General features: G+C 37.7%; 1 protein-coding gene across 3 annotated transcripts in view; it reads right to left on the minus strand.

The window, feature by feature from the left end:
* RNF144B (ring finger protein 144B) overlaps positions 1-15,060 on the minus strand; it is a 144,438-nt gene that overhangs the window by 21,378 nt on the left and 108,000 nt on the right. For all 3 annotated transcript variants that reach the window (XM_039866477.1, XM_039866476.1, XM_039866475.1), the window contains exon 3: positions 9,301-9,405. In XM_039866477.1, the coding sequence (XP_039722411.1) occupies positions 9,301-9,405 (105 nt within the window). The remainder of the gene's footprint in view (positions 1-9,300; positions 9,406-15,060) is intronic.

A 15,060-nucleotide genomic window follows, 5' to 3' on the forward strand; every position in this document is an offset into this window, starting at 1 on the left:
AGGGAGGGAGGGAGGGAGGAAGGAAATAAGAAAAAGGTCCAAAGTATTAAATTCCTGGTTCCATTGCCATTTGGAACTAAGTTGCTATTGCTCAAGGTCTTTTATAATTATAAAATTGAAATAAATGTTTTAGGAAGGCTCAATCAGGCCACAGGTTATAGGGCTACTCCTTTTTTAAAAAAAGAATCACAACGACTCTAAAACTGATTGTGAAACTGAGAATTATAGAGAATAGTAAGAGATTTTAAGAGGTATCTTATGGTATACAATTATCTTTATCCTGCCAACAAAGAAATTACAAATCTTTCAAAATCATACCAGGACATTCCTTTTTAACTTTTTATTTTGAAATAATTTTAGACTTACAAAAAGTTGCAAAAATTGTAGAGTTCTTCAATGCCATTCCTCTAACTTCTCCTAACGTTAACACCTTACATAATTGTAGTTAATTATTAAAGTAATAAAAATTTCACTGATACAAAATAATTAATCTGTAGGCCTTATTCAAATTTCATAAACTGTCTCATAACGTCCTTTTGTTTTTTTTTCACTCCAAGATCCAGTTGAGGACACCACTTTGCATTTATTTGCAGTGTCTCCTCAGCCTTCTCTTATCTGAGGCAGTTCCTCAGTCTATGTTTGCCCTTCATGACCTTGACATATATGAAGAGTCCAAACCAGTTATTTTGTACAACGTTCTTGCTCCCCTCTTTGTAACTGACAAAGTATCTTATAGGGAGATATTGTGAAATTCTGCAAATATCCTGCTTCTCATCATACCTTTGCCTACTACTTTTTGTAGCTATCGATAATTCTTGCCTACAAAAATTATTACTGTGCTATTTGGTTAATAATAAGTTTCTATACCCATCACTCATTCATTAGAATTCTCCTGTAAGAAAGAGCTACCTACCCTTTCTCCTCCATTTATTTGTTTATTCATCTATTTATTTAAGTCAGTATGGACTACTGATAATTATTTTACTCAGTGTGTTCTAATCCATTACTAACCAAATCCTTATTAAAGAACTAGAAACAAAGAAATTCAAGTATCTTCTCAACTATCAAAAGACCACTTCCCTCAGATCAAATACTAAAAAAAATCCTTAACGTGATTTAAAGTTATTTTTTGCTATTTCTCCTTTGAAATTTGTGCTTATCTACTCTGTTAAAAATCTCTCCTCCTATCCAAACATGGAAGACTTTTCCTTCTCATTATCATTCTAGAAAATCTTTCCAAAAAGAAAAAAATATATTAATTCAAAGAGAAAATAAATTCAGTTTCATTTACATAGAATAAGAATACAATACAAAGTTACTAACTGCCTACAATCACCATCTTTTTTTTTTTTTTCCTTGTAAAAATGAACCTGGGGATACTTATTAAGTACCTAGTTCCTACTCTGCTGAAAAGTTTTCACTTTCCATTCCACTCCTCCTATAGCAAAACATAACCAGGGAAGTTAAAATATACCTATGTGTGGGTGGGGGTGGGGGTGGGTTGCTGTAACTATTCTATGTAACAGTTAATGGGATACATCCACAATTGAGAAGAAATGAAAAGCAAGGCATATTCTATTTACCATTATTAACAATGACTATAATAGCTGAGCAGGCCTCACCACCTACATTGAAACTAGCCCTACAAAAAGCAAAATTAAAAAAGGTGCAGATGGTGGAGCCTGCTTGCCAGAAGAGCATTTATGCTAAAAGCGGTATGTGTTCTCGTAAGAAATATTGATAAATATAACGTATATTGCCTTTTAGTTAGGAAAATAAAATAGAACAGAGAAGCTAGGGATCAACTTCATGAAAGTACTGTCCCTCAGGCTTAGAAAGCCAGGACAGAAGCAAGAAAAAATGTCCAGACTTAACTTAGGTCTGGCCCTTGCAATCATATCTCTGCTATAGTTGCTTTTAAAAATTAAAGGACCAGGATGAACATGAAATACAACAGGTCAGTATATCTGGAGGTGGAATTGACTACTAGTAGATAATTACAGCAAGTCAAGATTTTGGCAATTTCTGAAGTGCTATGACTTGCAAAGCTATGGCAAGAGAAACAGTACTATGTCTTATGGGTGTCTCATCACATTAATACAGAAACCAAAAATGTTTCCTATCTCAATCCAGAAAATGAGAACTGTATTTTCCTAACGGAAAAGAAAAACGGCACGTTCACCCAAGCTCTTCTCCTTATCGATATTACATACTACATATCGAACCCTGGTCGTAAAAACAAGAAGGCATCATTGTCTGAGAGCCAGACGGCAGGGTCCACTTGGGAAGCGAAGGACGGGGAGACTGGAATTCCAGGGCCAGGAATCTTTCACACAGTTCCCTGCAGAGAGCTGCTTTTGCTATTCCTTTTTCACCTGTTCTGCAGAGGCCTCAGTACATCTTCCTTCATCATTCCTTGCTTTTTCTTCCTCTGCACATCTAGGGAGTCAGGGATATGCCTATGTGCACATCCTTGTGACACGTTCAACCCATTGCTGCTTATTCTTCTTTCATTGGCCTTTAGTTAAAGAAGAAGCTTAGAAACATTATTCTCCACTTATATGCAGTTTTAAAACAAAGTTTAAAACGTTCTAAAACAAAATTCAGCTGAGAACCTCAAAAATGTCTATTCACTTTGACATAGCAGATTCCTTTACCCTTCACCATCTCAAAGTTTTACTCTTATGGGTAAGAATCACAGCACGTTATTGCAGCCAAAGGTTATCATTAGAAGCAGACTTAATCCCTTCCCATTCAGATCCTGAAACAGTAACAGAAGTATGGCCACTTGCCTGGGCATCCTCATCTTCTGCCCCTGCTTCGCACTGTGATGATGGGAAAAAAGAGTGTTAAGAGGTGGCAAATGGAGGGAGTCAGTGCTAAAGGGTGATTTGGGGGAATATATGGATCTCTAAAATTCCAGCAGGCTTTACCAAAGCCACCCTTAACGAACATACCATGTAAGTAAAAACTGTTTATTTTGCAAATGTAGTTTCAAATTCCCTAGCACTGCACGCCCACCTTCTACCATCCCTCTATCACAGTCCTCCAGAGTGCCCCCCTAAATCCCTTCCTATGGAATTCTGGAGCCCCCATTCTTGGCAAGAGCAGCTACACCTGTCCTTCCTCTGGTACATGCTGTGGCACCAGCAGTAAAAGGCAGGCTGGTCACTTCCATGCCCCAGGGCTTGGAAGGAGGATTGGCGGGTGAGAAGCTATTTCCTGCTTTCCACCGGCAGCAGGAAGAAGTTCAATTTCTCAGTGGGTACTACTCTAATGGGTCATGTGCTCACCATTCAAATTTTACATGGTCCAGACCAACGGTTCAGGCTTGCCCAGCAAGTGGTGATACTCTACTTCCCTAACACTGTAAGGGATCTATTTAAAGTAGTCATCGCCTTTTTAATAATACTACCGACTTCAAGGAAAGGCCTTGCCTGAAGTAATGCTATCAGAATAAACAATCTGTGCCCTGCCTTTCTTAATTCCATGTTGGACAAGATCCCTGGATCAAGGACATCAGAAAAGCCCTATAGCGCAACAGCTGAAAGTACCAGAGGACACAAGGAAGGAAAGTTTTACTTTTCCCTGGCTCCCAGTGGAGCACCTCTAGCCACAAGCCCTCCAGAGGCACTTCCTCCCAACAGCTTCAAGGACACTGAAGGGGAAAAGCTGCCTTTTCTACTATTTCCTGCATAAGCAAACAGTACTTAAATTGGCCATTAAATGTTTTACTGATGAAGCTATTCCTGATAAATAAGAGACAGAGCCACAGCTGAGCCAATCTGGAAGCATTAAGAAGGCAGGCAGGTCCTAAAGCCTGCAGGAGGCACACAGATGGAGCACAGGCAACTGTGTGAACTAGACCCATGCAGGAAAGCATTCAGAGGTTAGAGCTTAAATGCCTTGTGTCCTTTGAAGATGAAGAAATGTTAAACTTACATGCATTTTATAAGACAATGAATGATGGAGAACCATATATTGTAATGTAATATAAATAGCAGCAGGACAAAGGGAACTTGAGCCTTAACCAGAATTATTTTTAATAAGTAAAGTATATTTACATGTTACCTATATAATTAAACATTTTCTTAAAGGCAGAAAAAGTAGTTATGGATATAATTCCAGTCAAGCATAATGTAGATAAGCCCCATTGTGATATATTCAAGTTAATATTTAGATTAAGAGGTATGTATTATAATAACTATATGTGAGGAAAGCTTGATGTAAAGCAAGTCAGAAAGGAAGGTGGTACAGCCCAAGTTCATGTGTGTGTGAAAGGAGTAGTCCCATGTAAACTGATAAAGCTACCAATATCTCTAATGTAATTTCTTCATTTCTCATTTCAAAATGAGAGATAATCACCACCACCCCCACCACTTTTTTTTTTTACTGTACATTCCTGCCCATCTTCAATCAGGCTCTTAGCAAGACCAGTAAGTACAGAAAGGTCCATTAATGGGCTGGAGTGTCTTCTTGCCTAATGGAAAACAGACTTTAATAAATACCATAGTTTCATTTGGAATAAGTTTTTGTTCTGTTTTTTAAATACTCTTGTTATTTTTAAGAGACATCGTGAGTTTGTTTGGTTTTAATACAACCTAAAAGTAAAATTGTTTTTAGAGTAAACTGGGTAAAAAATCAGAACTTGGAAAGCATGAATGACAATGGGTACAAGAGGAAAAGGGTAAGAATTAAAAAGGAGAGGAGAACTGCAGGGAATATGAGAAGAAACTGTCTATACTAAGAAACTCAGAAAAGATAAGCTCTGTTCTAGAGAACTGAACTATGAGACAAACGATGGCCTATCTTCACTCACCTGCCTGAGCACATCGGCCCTAACATTTGATATCCAAAGTGTCAGTGACTAATGGTCACCATTCATTTAAAAGTCTAGAATAACATCATGCAACTGAACTTGCTGCTGTGATGGAAATGTTCTATTCTGTGCTGTCCAAGTGGTAATCACTAGCCACATATGGCTACTGAGCACTTAAAATGTGATTACTGCAACCAAAGGAATAAATTTCTTATTGCATTTTATTTTAATTAATTTAATTATAAATAGCTACATGTAGCTAGTGGCTACCAGATTGGACAGCCAAGTCTAGAATATAGGACTGTGATCAATTTCTAAGGCTTATATTGAAACTTCACTCAACTATTCATTTATATTTATCAGATTTTGCAAGCATGAATTAAATAAGATTTCATATGAGACACAGCTCTTGCTGTCTGCTCCAACTCACGCTTTTTACTTTTATAATTATCTGAGTCCTTCTCAGCTTAATGTCTCTCTAGTAGATCAGGAGCTACTGTGAGGACAGCACTAGGCCTGTGTTATTCACCTCTATTTCCTGGCCTGGAATAGGCCCAGCACACTGCACACTCTTAATAAACACTTGTTCACTGATCAGACATCAGAGAAGCAAGTCAAAAAGGAAGCATCTTTCTTGGAAAGATTATGCCTAGAAAGATGTCCCTGAATACCTGAGACTCATTTTAAAAACCATTTCTGGGTTGTATAGATCAATAATATTCCTGGTAGCTAACCTAATCTTTCCCCACTTTAATTTTCTTCTACCTATGACTCACATTAAAGTAAGCAATATTTCTCATCATAGGCTTTCCATATTCAATATTAGATTTTAATTTAAAAATCCATTATTTCATGATTTTCCTAATATGAATCACACCTAAACCATTATGTATTCCTTTGGTTCTTCCTGAAAAAAAGCACTTCAAGCTCACTTGTACCACTTAGCCAATATTCCATAAGCTGAACACAGGACATGCAAAGGCAGATTAATTGAAAATGGTCTATAATACCTTTCTGACTGCTTTGCTTACAAAACAAAAAAATACACGTGTAAAAGCATATATATTTGTAAATGAAGCATGTATACACACAGGTACACACACACACAGATGCACCCAAATATTTCTATATTTGTGTGTGTATGTATACACACACACACACACACACACACACGCACACGCACACTATTGAGCTTCCAATAATCAAGTCTTTCAGCACATTCTTAAAGCCATAGAATTATGGTGGTCAGAAAGAAATGAAATAGAATTCTAGCTCTTCTACTTTTTCAGATATGTACTTTTGAACAAATTACTTAAACCCTCTGGACCTCAGTTTTATAAGTTTTTTGAAGGAATTAGATGGTACACTGGCTACGAAAATAATGGAAGAATGCCTGACGCACAGCAGGTGTGCTGCGTTTGCTGAATGAATAAAATTTGATCTGTTTCTTAGGACCTCTTTGAGACGCTTACCAATTCCCTAAGAATGGACAAGAGTTGGTTATCTTCTGATTTAAAGAGAGCAGGACAGATTAAAAGCAGAGTTAAGGGCCAGCTACTGAACAGGAATTGAAGAAACAAAGGAAAGAGTAATATCACAGTCTTTAGAAAATATGAGAACTCAGTCAAAAAAAACAACTCTGATAAAGATCGAACGAAAGGCCTTTCTCTGCTCTTTGGAAATGGTTAGACTCAGGCTACCTTTGTAGAATCAAATACATAGTTTATCGTCCACAACTGTGGCTAAGCTGTCGTCTGTTTATATTTAAAGTATTAAAGATCACAAGACAAGTGGGGAGGGGAGGGGGAATGGTGTAGATGATAGAGGCTCTGTGTCATCCCTCTGGTGACCAAATCAAAGTTGTGATGGAAACAAGGAGCAAGCAGCAGGGAAAAATTGCCTGGGATCTAGATGAACAAGCCGTACAACTAGGAAGAAATCCAAGAAATCACCATGCAATGGCAGAAGGTAGGACAGAGAGAGGACGAGGAGCTGCTCAGTCTCCAGCCACTAAATGAGGCGGAGGCTGCGGTAGCGGCAAGGGCAGAAACCTCTTAAAAGGGCCATATCCACAGGTGGATTTTCATGGTGACAGACTTGCTAGCTGTGAGCACCAGTGCCAATTCGGCTGCGCACAGGGGGCAACAGGGACTTATAGGGAGACATTGTTCGATTGAGGGCCAAGGCGAGACTCACTCTGTAGCTCTGTACAAAAGTGCCGGTGGTATCCATTGTTCCCTGGTGAGCCCTCACTCCTCCCAGTGCACGGACACAGCACTGCCATAGCTGTGACATCATCAAACTGGATAACAGAGGTTGCTCCACCCAGAGGATTCCCTGAAATGCTGCCTCTCTCGACTCACGGTCCCTCCCAAGCCACATCCAGGTATATGTATCCTCAGCGAGTCAGGTGCTCCTTGCTGAGCAGCGCCTAGACTCACACTGGAGGCAGCTGGCCTCAGTTTCTGGTGTGGCCTTTTGAGGCAACTATAAGCACAGCATCTGTGGACTGCTTGCTGAATCTTAACAGGTGGCCTCAGAGGGGTAGAAGTTTGGGCTAAATTTGGCCTGCAGCTGAACACCACTGGATACCTTCTTCACAAATCCACACTAATAAGACAGGGAGACTTAGGAGCTTTGCTCAATACATAGAAACAGACATGAAAAGGCAGGCAAAATGGGAAGACAAGGAATCAGAAACCATGTGAGAGAACAGAACAGAGATCTAGATAAATGGAGTCAGGTAATATAACAGATGCAGAGTTCAAAACAATGATTATAAAGATGCTCAATGAACTTAGGGGAAGAGTAAATGAATTCAGTGAGAACTTCAACAAAGAGATAAAAAACATAAAAATGGAAATGGAAATTATAAAAAGGAACCAGTCTGAAATGAAGAACATATTATCTGAGATGAGAAATATAGTAAATGGAATAAACAAAGTGAATAAAGAAAAGTATCAAATGCCCTATCTAGAGAATGGGAAAGCCAAGGGCACTCAATCAGAATGGTGAGAGATAAGATGCTTAGACTATAAAAATAATTTAAGGAATATATGGGACACTATTCTCAAATATCCATTTGATCGGCCTACCTGAAGGAAAATAAGATGTTGAAGAGATGTTTGAAGAAATAATGATGGAAAACTTCCCTAACCTGGTGAAGGAAATGGACAGAACCCTAGGAGGCTCAGAGAATCCCAAAAACCAGGGATCCAAAGAGACCCACACCAAGACATATCATAATTAAAATGCCAAAGGTTAAATACAAAGAAAGAACATTAAAAGCAGCAAGAAAAAAAAAACAGATAGTTACCTATAAGGGAACACCCATAAGACTGGCAGCTGTCTCAAAAGAAACTATGCAGGACAGAAGGGCTTGGCACAAAATATTCAACAGGATGAAGACCCAGGATCTACAATCAAGAATATTTTATCCAGCAAAGCTATCATTTAGAGTTGAAGGACAGATAAAGAGCTTCCCAGACAAAAATAAGCTAAAGGAATTTATCACCGCCAAGCCAGTATTACAGGAAATGTTGGAGGGACTTCTTTAAAAAGAAAAAACATGTATCAAAAACAGGAATACAGAATGGTAACAACTACATTCCTATCAATAAGTACCTTAAATGGAAAAGAATTAAGTGCTCCAATTAAAAGATAGAGTGGCTGAAAGGATAAGAAAAGAAGACCCCTACATATGCTGCCTACAAGAGACTTGCTTTAGATTAAAGGACACACACAGACTAAAAGGAAGGGGATGGAACAAGATATTTCTTTGATGGAACTAGAAGGTATTTAAGTCTGACAGAGAAAGATAAACACTGTATGATTTCACTTAAATGCGGAATCTATTGAATAAAAAGAACAAACTAATCAAAAACAGACTCACAAATATAGTGGACAATTTGGTGATGGACAGAGGGGTGGGGAGATTAGGGGAATAGGAGAATGGGGTGAAGGGTTAAAGAAGTACAAATTAGTAGCTGATGGATGGTCACGGGGATGGGGAGCACGGCATAGGGAATGCAGTTAGCATTAATATGTGGGCTAGGTAGAGGGTCAGGGGAGGGAGGGAGCAATTGGGCGGATCACTTTATGAACTATATGGATGTCTAACCAATGTACTGTATACTTGAAACTAATTAAAATAAATCAATTTAAAAAAAATAAAATAAAGATCATAAGACCACTCCCTATTCAGCCTCCAAACCTCACATTTGGTAAATTTGATTTCTAGATCTTTGCCTATTCTAGAGTTTCTTCGACAATCAGATAGCACTTATAAACAGAACAGTGGTAAATAACAGCTTTAACAGTTTGTATAAAGAATCCAAAGCTATGTAGCAATAAAATACTCCTTTAAAAAGTTAACTCTAGCTTTTGTTTCTAGACTCCCTGGTAGGGAAGTACAGTAGAGTAAAGATCCTAGGAAATAATGTCAACAGGAAAGAGAGGAAGATCATGGCACTCATCCATACCTCAGCTTCCTGCAGGGTCCCATGGTTTAGGCACACCATGTCAGGGCAAGTGATGGGAGATCCACATCCTTCTCGGATTGCCAGCTGCATGTACTGCTTCAGGCACTGGAAGTTAAAAAAAAAAACAAAACCAATTATCCATTGTATTACAGTAGCACAGAGGTTACAAAACCACCACTGCCTCTTCTTCCTTACTTGGCAGTCCTCAGGCTCTTGTACTCAGGAAACATAAGTTATCACAAGTATGAATACTAAGAGCCATCACTTTGGGAAAAAAATGCAGAGACAGGCAATTAATTATGTATGACTTCATCCTAAGAATATTGAGTTTATTCAAGGCAACAAGTCAAATTCCTGTATGCTCACACATTTTATCCACCACACAATAGGAAAAAAAGAAACACTTTTACACTAATGGCAAAAGCCTTCTTTTTACTTTTTTTTTAACTTATGTGACTTTCCAGTTTCATTTTTATCTAGTGGTCCTCTCCCTCAAAGTTTGCCCCAAAATAGAACTGCGACCCTCATGCTAAATTAGTCAAACAAAATCAATTGGGATTAAGGCCCTGACTTATTCAGGAACACCTTGAACAGCAAATACACCTGGAAAAGATAACGTCAAAGACAATTTGGGAAAAAGAGATGTCCCCCCCATTGAGATTGTTTGTTCTGATTACTTGAGGCAAGGCCTTTGCTTAAAGTCAGTAGCCTTGCTTCTTCCCCAAAACTATGGGCCTTGGTAGATGTTATGATGAGGAGGTATGAATAGAATCTGCGTAAAGAACAAATTGGGTAGAAAAAAGAAACCCAGAGAAAAGAAGAGCTAAAACCCCAAGGACAAACTTGATCTACTTATTGCTGGTTGCACCTGAATCTTGGGCAGTGGGTGGAGGTGTGAGTCAGAATGAGAAGGTAGGAGAACTGATAGCATTATGGAGACCTCTAACACCTCCCTTCTCCTCCCAAACGATCCACACATGCCCACACAAAATTAGTTCCAGAAGATAAAACTCTTAAGAAATCCAAAATCTGGCTCCTCAATTCCTACTAATTTGCTAATTGGTCAGCTTTTTTCTATACACACAATGATGAAAAGCAAGCTCAGTGTTTGAGGAGGATATCCTCAAAATACATAAGCTAGCCAATGAATTAATGACTCTCATAAAGTGATTATTTATAATTGGGCTCAGATCTTTCAAATTGATACATTAAAAATATTGCCGATGCACCAACCTTTTACAACACCTTAAGTATTACACAAATTCTATGTTCAGAACACTGATGACATAATTGTGAAATCTATTCCTTTCATTGACCATCTTTACTCATTTTCTCCATCTGAAAATAAAAGTAATATCACAACTGTATTATTTCAGAAAAAAAATCATGATTTTTACCTGATTGAACTTAGTTACAGTGTACTCATGAATCAATGACTAGGGCAAACCGTTTAAACCATATTTGTCTCTCTTCAAGTATTTATTCCCTTCTTCAAGGAGCCCATTTCTTCTAAAATATTTATCACAAAAAAAAATAAATAAATAACTAAAATATAACCTAACTATCCAAAATAGAATAACGTGTATATAAATTATGGCAAATTCATGCAATGGAATGCTGAAGAATCATGAAAAACATTTTCAAATGATGTTTAAAGACATGAGAAAGTGCTCATTATTTAGTATGAATTGGGAATAAAAGATACCTGGAAGCTGGGGTCTTAAGTTCCTCTTTCCCTACAATTGACCTCAATATAGATACCATATTTTAACTTTCACTGTCTTGTTCAAGAGAAGCATGAACAATCACTTTCACAAGGAGTTACTGTGCCAAACATGGTCTCCAGTCCTAGCAAGAATGATAATTAGGAGAAAGCAGCAGCACGGAAATATAGGGAAGAATTTCAATGGGCAGGCAAACCTCGAGAGAAATAGCAAAGGTGGCTCACAAAAAGGAGTGTCACACCAAGGGATAAATGAATAAACAATGTGAAGCCTTGTCCACCCCGCCTCTGCTCCTAAGGATCTCTCAGGTCTTTCATCTGCCACACAGATTCCATTGTTATTGCCTTGACCTCCCCAGGTGCCACTTGAAATTTGAGTAGAAAGACTGAAAAATGTATGGTGTTTAGGTTCAATGGAAAGTTATCAGAGGAAAACAAATTGTACAGTGCAATGAACGTCAAATTCTAATATCTGGGCTCTAGCCCCAGCACCACTCTGTTCAGATGACAATGGAAAAAGTAATTAAACTATGACCCAGATTTGCCTCCCTTAATTTTAAAATAGGGACAATAATACCTGTTATGGTTACCTTACAAGGTTTAAAACACTCACAAGCACAAACATAAACTTGAAATTTCATATATGGATGCCCTTTGAAAATCTGTTAGTTGCAGAATATTTGGTTGTATTTCTATGACCTTCACCTGGTCTTAGACTTTCTATGAAAAACTTTAAAAGAAACTGTTAATCCTTTGACCTTTTCAGATTACCCTTTCTCCATTCCCTGCAGGGGACCAGTTAAGCCACTTATGGTAGAGAAGCTCCACAGACAGAACAAATATTTGTAACAGAATATCCCACATATCTCTATTCGGGCTTTTCCTTACAACAATTTAGGCCTATAGATAAAGCTTAGGATAAAACAGGAACTGAAAAGACTATGTGAGTCTTTATAGGCAAAAAAAAAGATTCATTTCCACTTATGTTGCAAATTTGTAAAGTTGAAATGCAAGTTTTCCCAAGAGTTTATAATGGATATTCTATTCGCTAATGGCATGTTCTTAGGCACACTGTAACCATGATACATATACCCAATGAACTTTTAAGCTTCCCACAAGTACTCTCCTGGCCACAATATGATTTCAGGAGGTTAGAGCTATATATACGCCAACTACAGGGTATAAGTATACATATCCTACATATCTTTGTTCTAAATTCTAAGAAACACTGGTTCAAAAAAGAGATCTGTTAGTAAGCTGCTAAATAATGCTCTTGACATTCCATCACTAGGGGCCTGCATTTCTATTCAAAGGCAAAGAGGGAAAATGACCATCTCTAGTTATTTCTTCTTATTTAAGAACCTTAGGTTCATTATATATCTTCCATTAGCTTTCACTAAAAATTTAATCTTGAACTCCTCTCTTCGTCAAAACTTCAAGCTAAAGCACAAAAGAACTGAAAACACTCACATATAACAATTATGAAAGAAACTGGATCTAGCTTGTAAATAAAGACAGAAACACAGAAAGAGGAAAAAGAAAACCACCATTATTTAGTCCCATTGAAAAAAATTATATTCCAATAAATTATAGTATTAAACAATTGTCTAAATATGCTATTTCCATAACAGCTAACAAGTTCTAAGGGAAATGTTTCGAACAGAACATTTCAAAAATCCAGATGACCAAAGAAAGAGAGAAACAACTTTTGTTTTGAATAGTCAACATTCCACTTAATTAGTTTGGTAGAATATAGAAACATTTTTAGGCTATGAAGTGTCCTGTATAATAATAATTGTTCCTAAAAATCCTTCCATAGCCCTCAAGGATTCAAATGTGATCTAAACAAGGACTTAAGCATCAAATGCCTGGTGAACCAGATGACTTGTATTGTCTCTTCCCAAACCTGAAAGCCTATGAAATATGTACAATGAAATCTTCCCAGAAAGAAGTTTCCTAGATCCCTTTCAGGGATGTTATTTTCCAATGTACCAATGTGTATTTATCATAGGTATTCTCATCTACTAGGTGGACAAAGGCAAAAAAGGGCTACAATATTTAGAAAAAGCTACTATAGATCCACTAAAGAATAATATACATAAATATACATATATACATATATACATATATATATATATTTACTATACAGTTGCTCATTCTGTCATTTTCTTAAAATTTTTCTCTAAGGAAAAAAAGCATTACAACGACTAGTCAGTGGAACTGGATTCTAACCATTAAGATTAAAGTACAAACTCTAATGAGTGGCGGTCATCTTCGGATTGCTTGGTGACTCTTGCCAGGTGGCCCTATGCAGGGCACAGGCTGCAGCTAAATTTGGCCTACAGCTGGGCCCCTCCCAGGAGGCCCAAGGCCAGCACACCCAGTGGCCTGGTTCAGATGGAGCTGGAGCCAGATCACCACCCGGGGCAATCCAAGGACAATACAAGCAAAAGGCAGACTGGGCAGGCACCAGAGCCCTGCTAAAGCAAATCTTGCTCCATAGGGTCAGCCCCTCACTGGCCACTCCTCACAACCAATCAGCCCAAGGGTCAATCCCTCTCACTGATATATAAACAGCAACCAAGGCTCAACTACAAGGGAAGGGCACACACAACCCATACAAGGGACACACCTGGAGGACCTAGCTCAGATGACAAAGAAAACTGCACCACTGAGCCCCACAGGACACATACTATATAAGACCACTCTACTAAGACTGGGAGACATAGCAGCCCTACCTAATACATAGAAACCAACACAGGGAGATAAAAAAATATGTCCCAAATGAAAGAAAACAAAGCTCAAAAAAAAAAGAACTAAACAAAATGAGCAACCTACCAGATGCAGTGTTCAAATGCTGGTTATATGGATGCACAATGAATGTAAAGGAAGAGTAGATGAACTCAGTGAGAACTTTAACAAAGAGATAGAAAACATAAAACAGAATCAGTCAGAAATAAAGAATACAATGACTGAAATGAGGAATACATTAGAGGGAATCAACAGTAGATAAAGTAGAGGAGGGAATCAGCGATTTAGAAAATAAGATAGCAAAACCCCCCAATCAGAACAGCAATGAAAAAAAAGAATCCAAAAAACAGGATAGTTTAAGGGGCCTCTGGGACAACATTAAGTATAACAGCATAACAATATTCACATCTTAGAGGTACCAGAAGGAGAAGATAGAGAGAGCAAGAGATAGAAAACCTATTGGAAGAAATAATGACGGAAAACTTCCCTAACCTGGCAAAGAAAGTAGACATAAAAGCCCAAAAAGTGCAGAGGGTTCCAAACAAGATGAACCCAAGGAGGCCCACACCATAATTAAAATCATAAAAACGTCATAATTAAAATGACAAAGGTTAAAGACAATCTTAAAAGCAGCAAGAGAAAAGAAAAGCAATGAGTCCCCGATTAAGAAACAAAGAAGCTCCCATAAGACTGTCAGCTGATTTCTCAACAGAAACTTTGCAGGCCATAAGAAATTGGCAAGAAATATTCAAAGTGATGAAAAGCAAGGACCTGCAACCAAGGTTACTCTACCCAATAAAGCTATCATTTAGAATCAAAGGACAGAAAAAGAGCTTCCCAGACAAGAAAAAGCTAAAGTTCATCAACACCAAACTAGTATTAGAAGAAATGTTAGAGGGACTTCTTTAAGAAGAAAAAAAAAAGATTAAAAATATAAATAATAAAATGGCAATAACTACATATCAATAATTACTTTAAATGTAAATGGATTAAATGCTCCAATCAAAAGTTAGGGTGGCTGACTGAATAAGAAAACAACTCTTACATATGTTGCCTACGAGAGACTCACTTCAGATCAAGACATATATAGACTGAAAGCATAAGAGATGGAAAAAGATATTTCATGAAAATGGAAACATACAAGAAAAGGCATGAGTAGCAATACTTTTACCAGACAATAGGCTTTAAAACAAAGGCTATAACAAGAGACAAAAAGAACATAGTAATTTCCACTTCTGGGTATTATTCAAATGAACCCTAATCATTACTTTGAAGAAACATGTGAA

Source organism: Pteropus medius, unplaced genomic scaffold (assembly GCF_902729225.1).
Source record: "Pteropus medius unplaced genomic scaffold, Ma_sr-lr_union100, whole genome shotgun sequence".
NCBI classification, from domain to species: Eukaryota; Metazoa; Chordata; class Mammalia; order Chiroptera; family Pteropodidae; genus Pteropus; species Pteropus medius.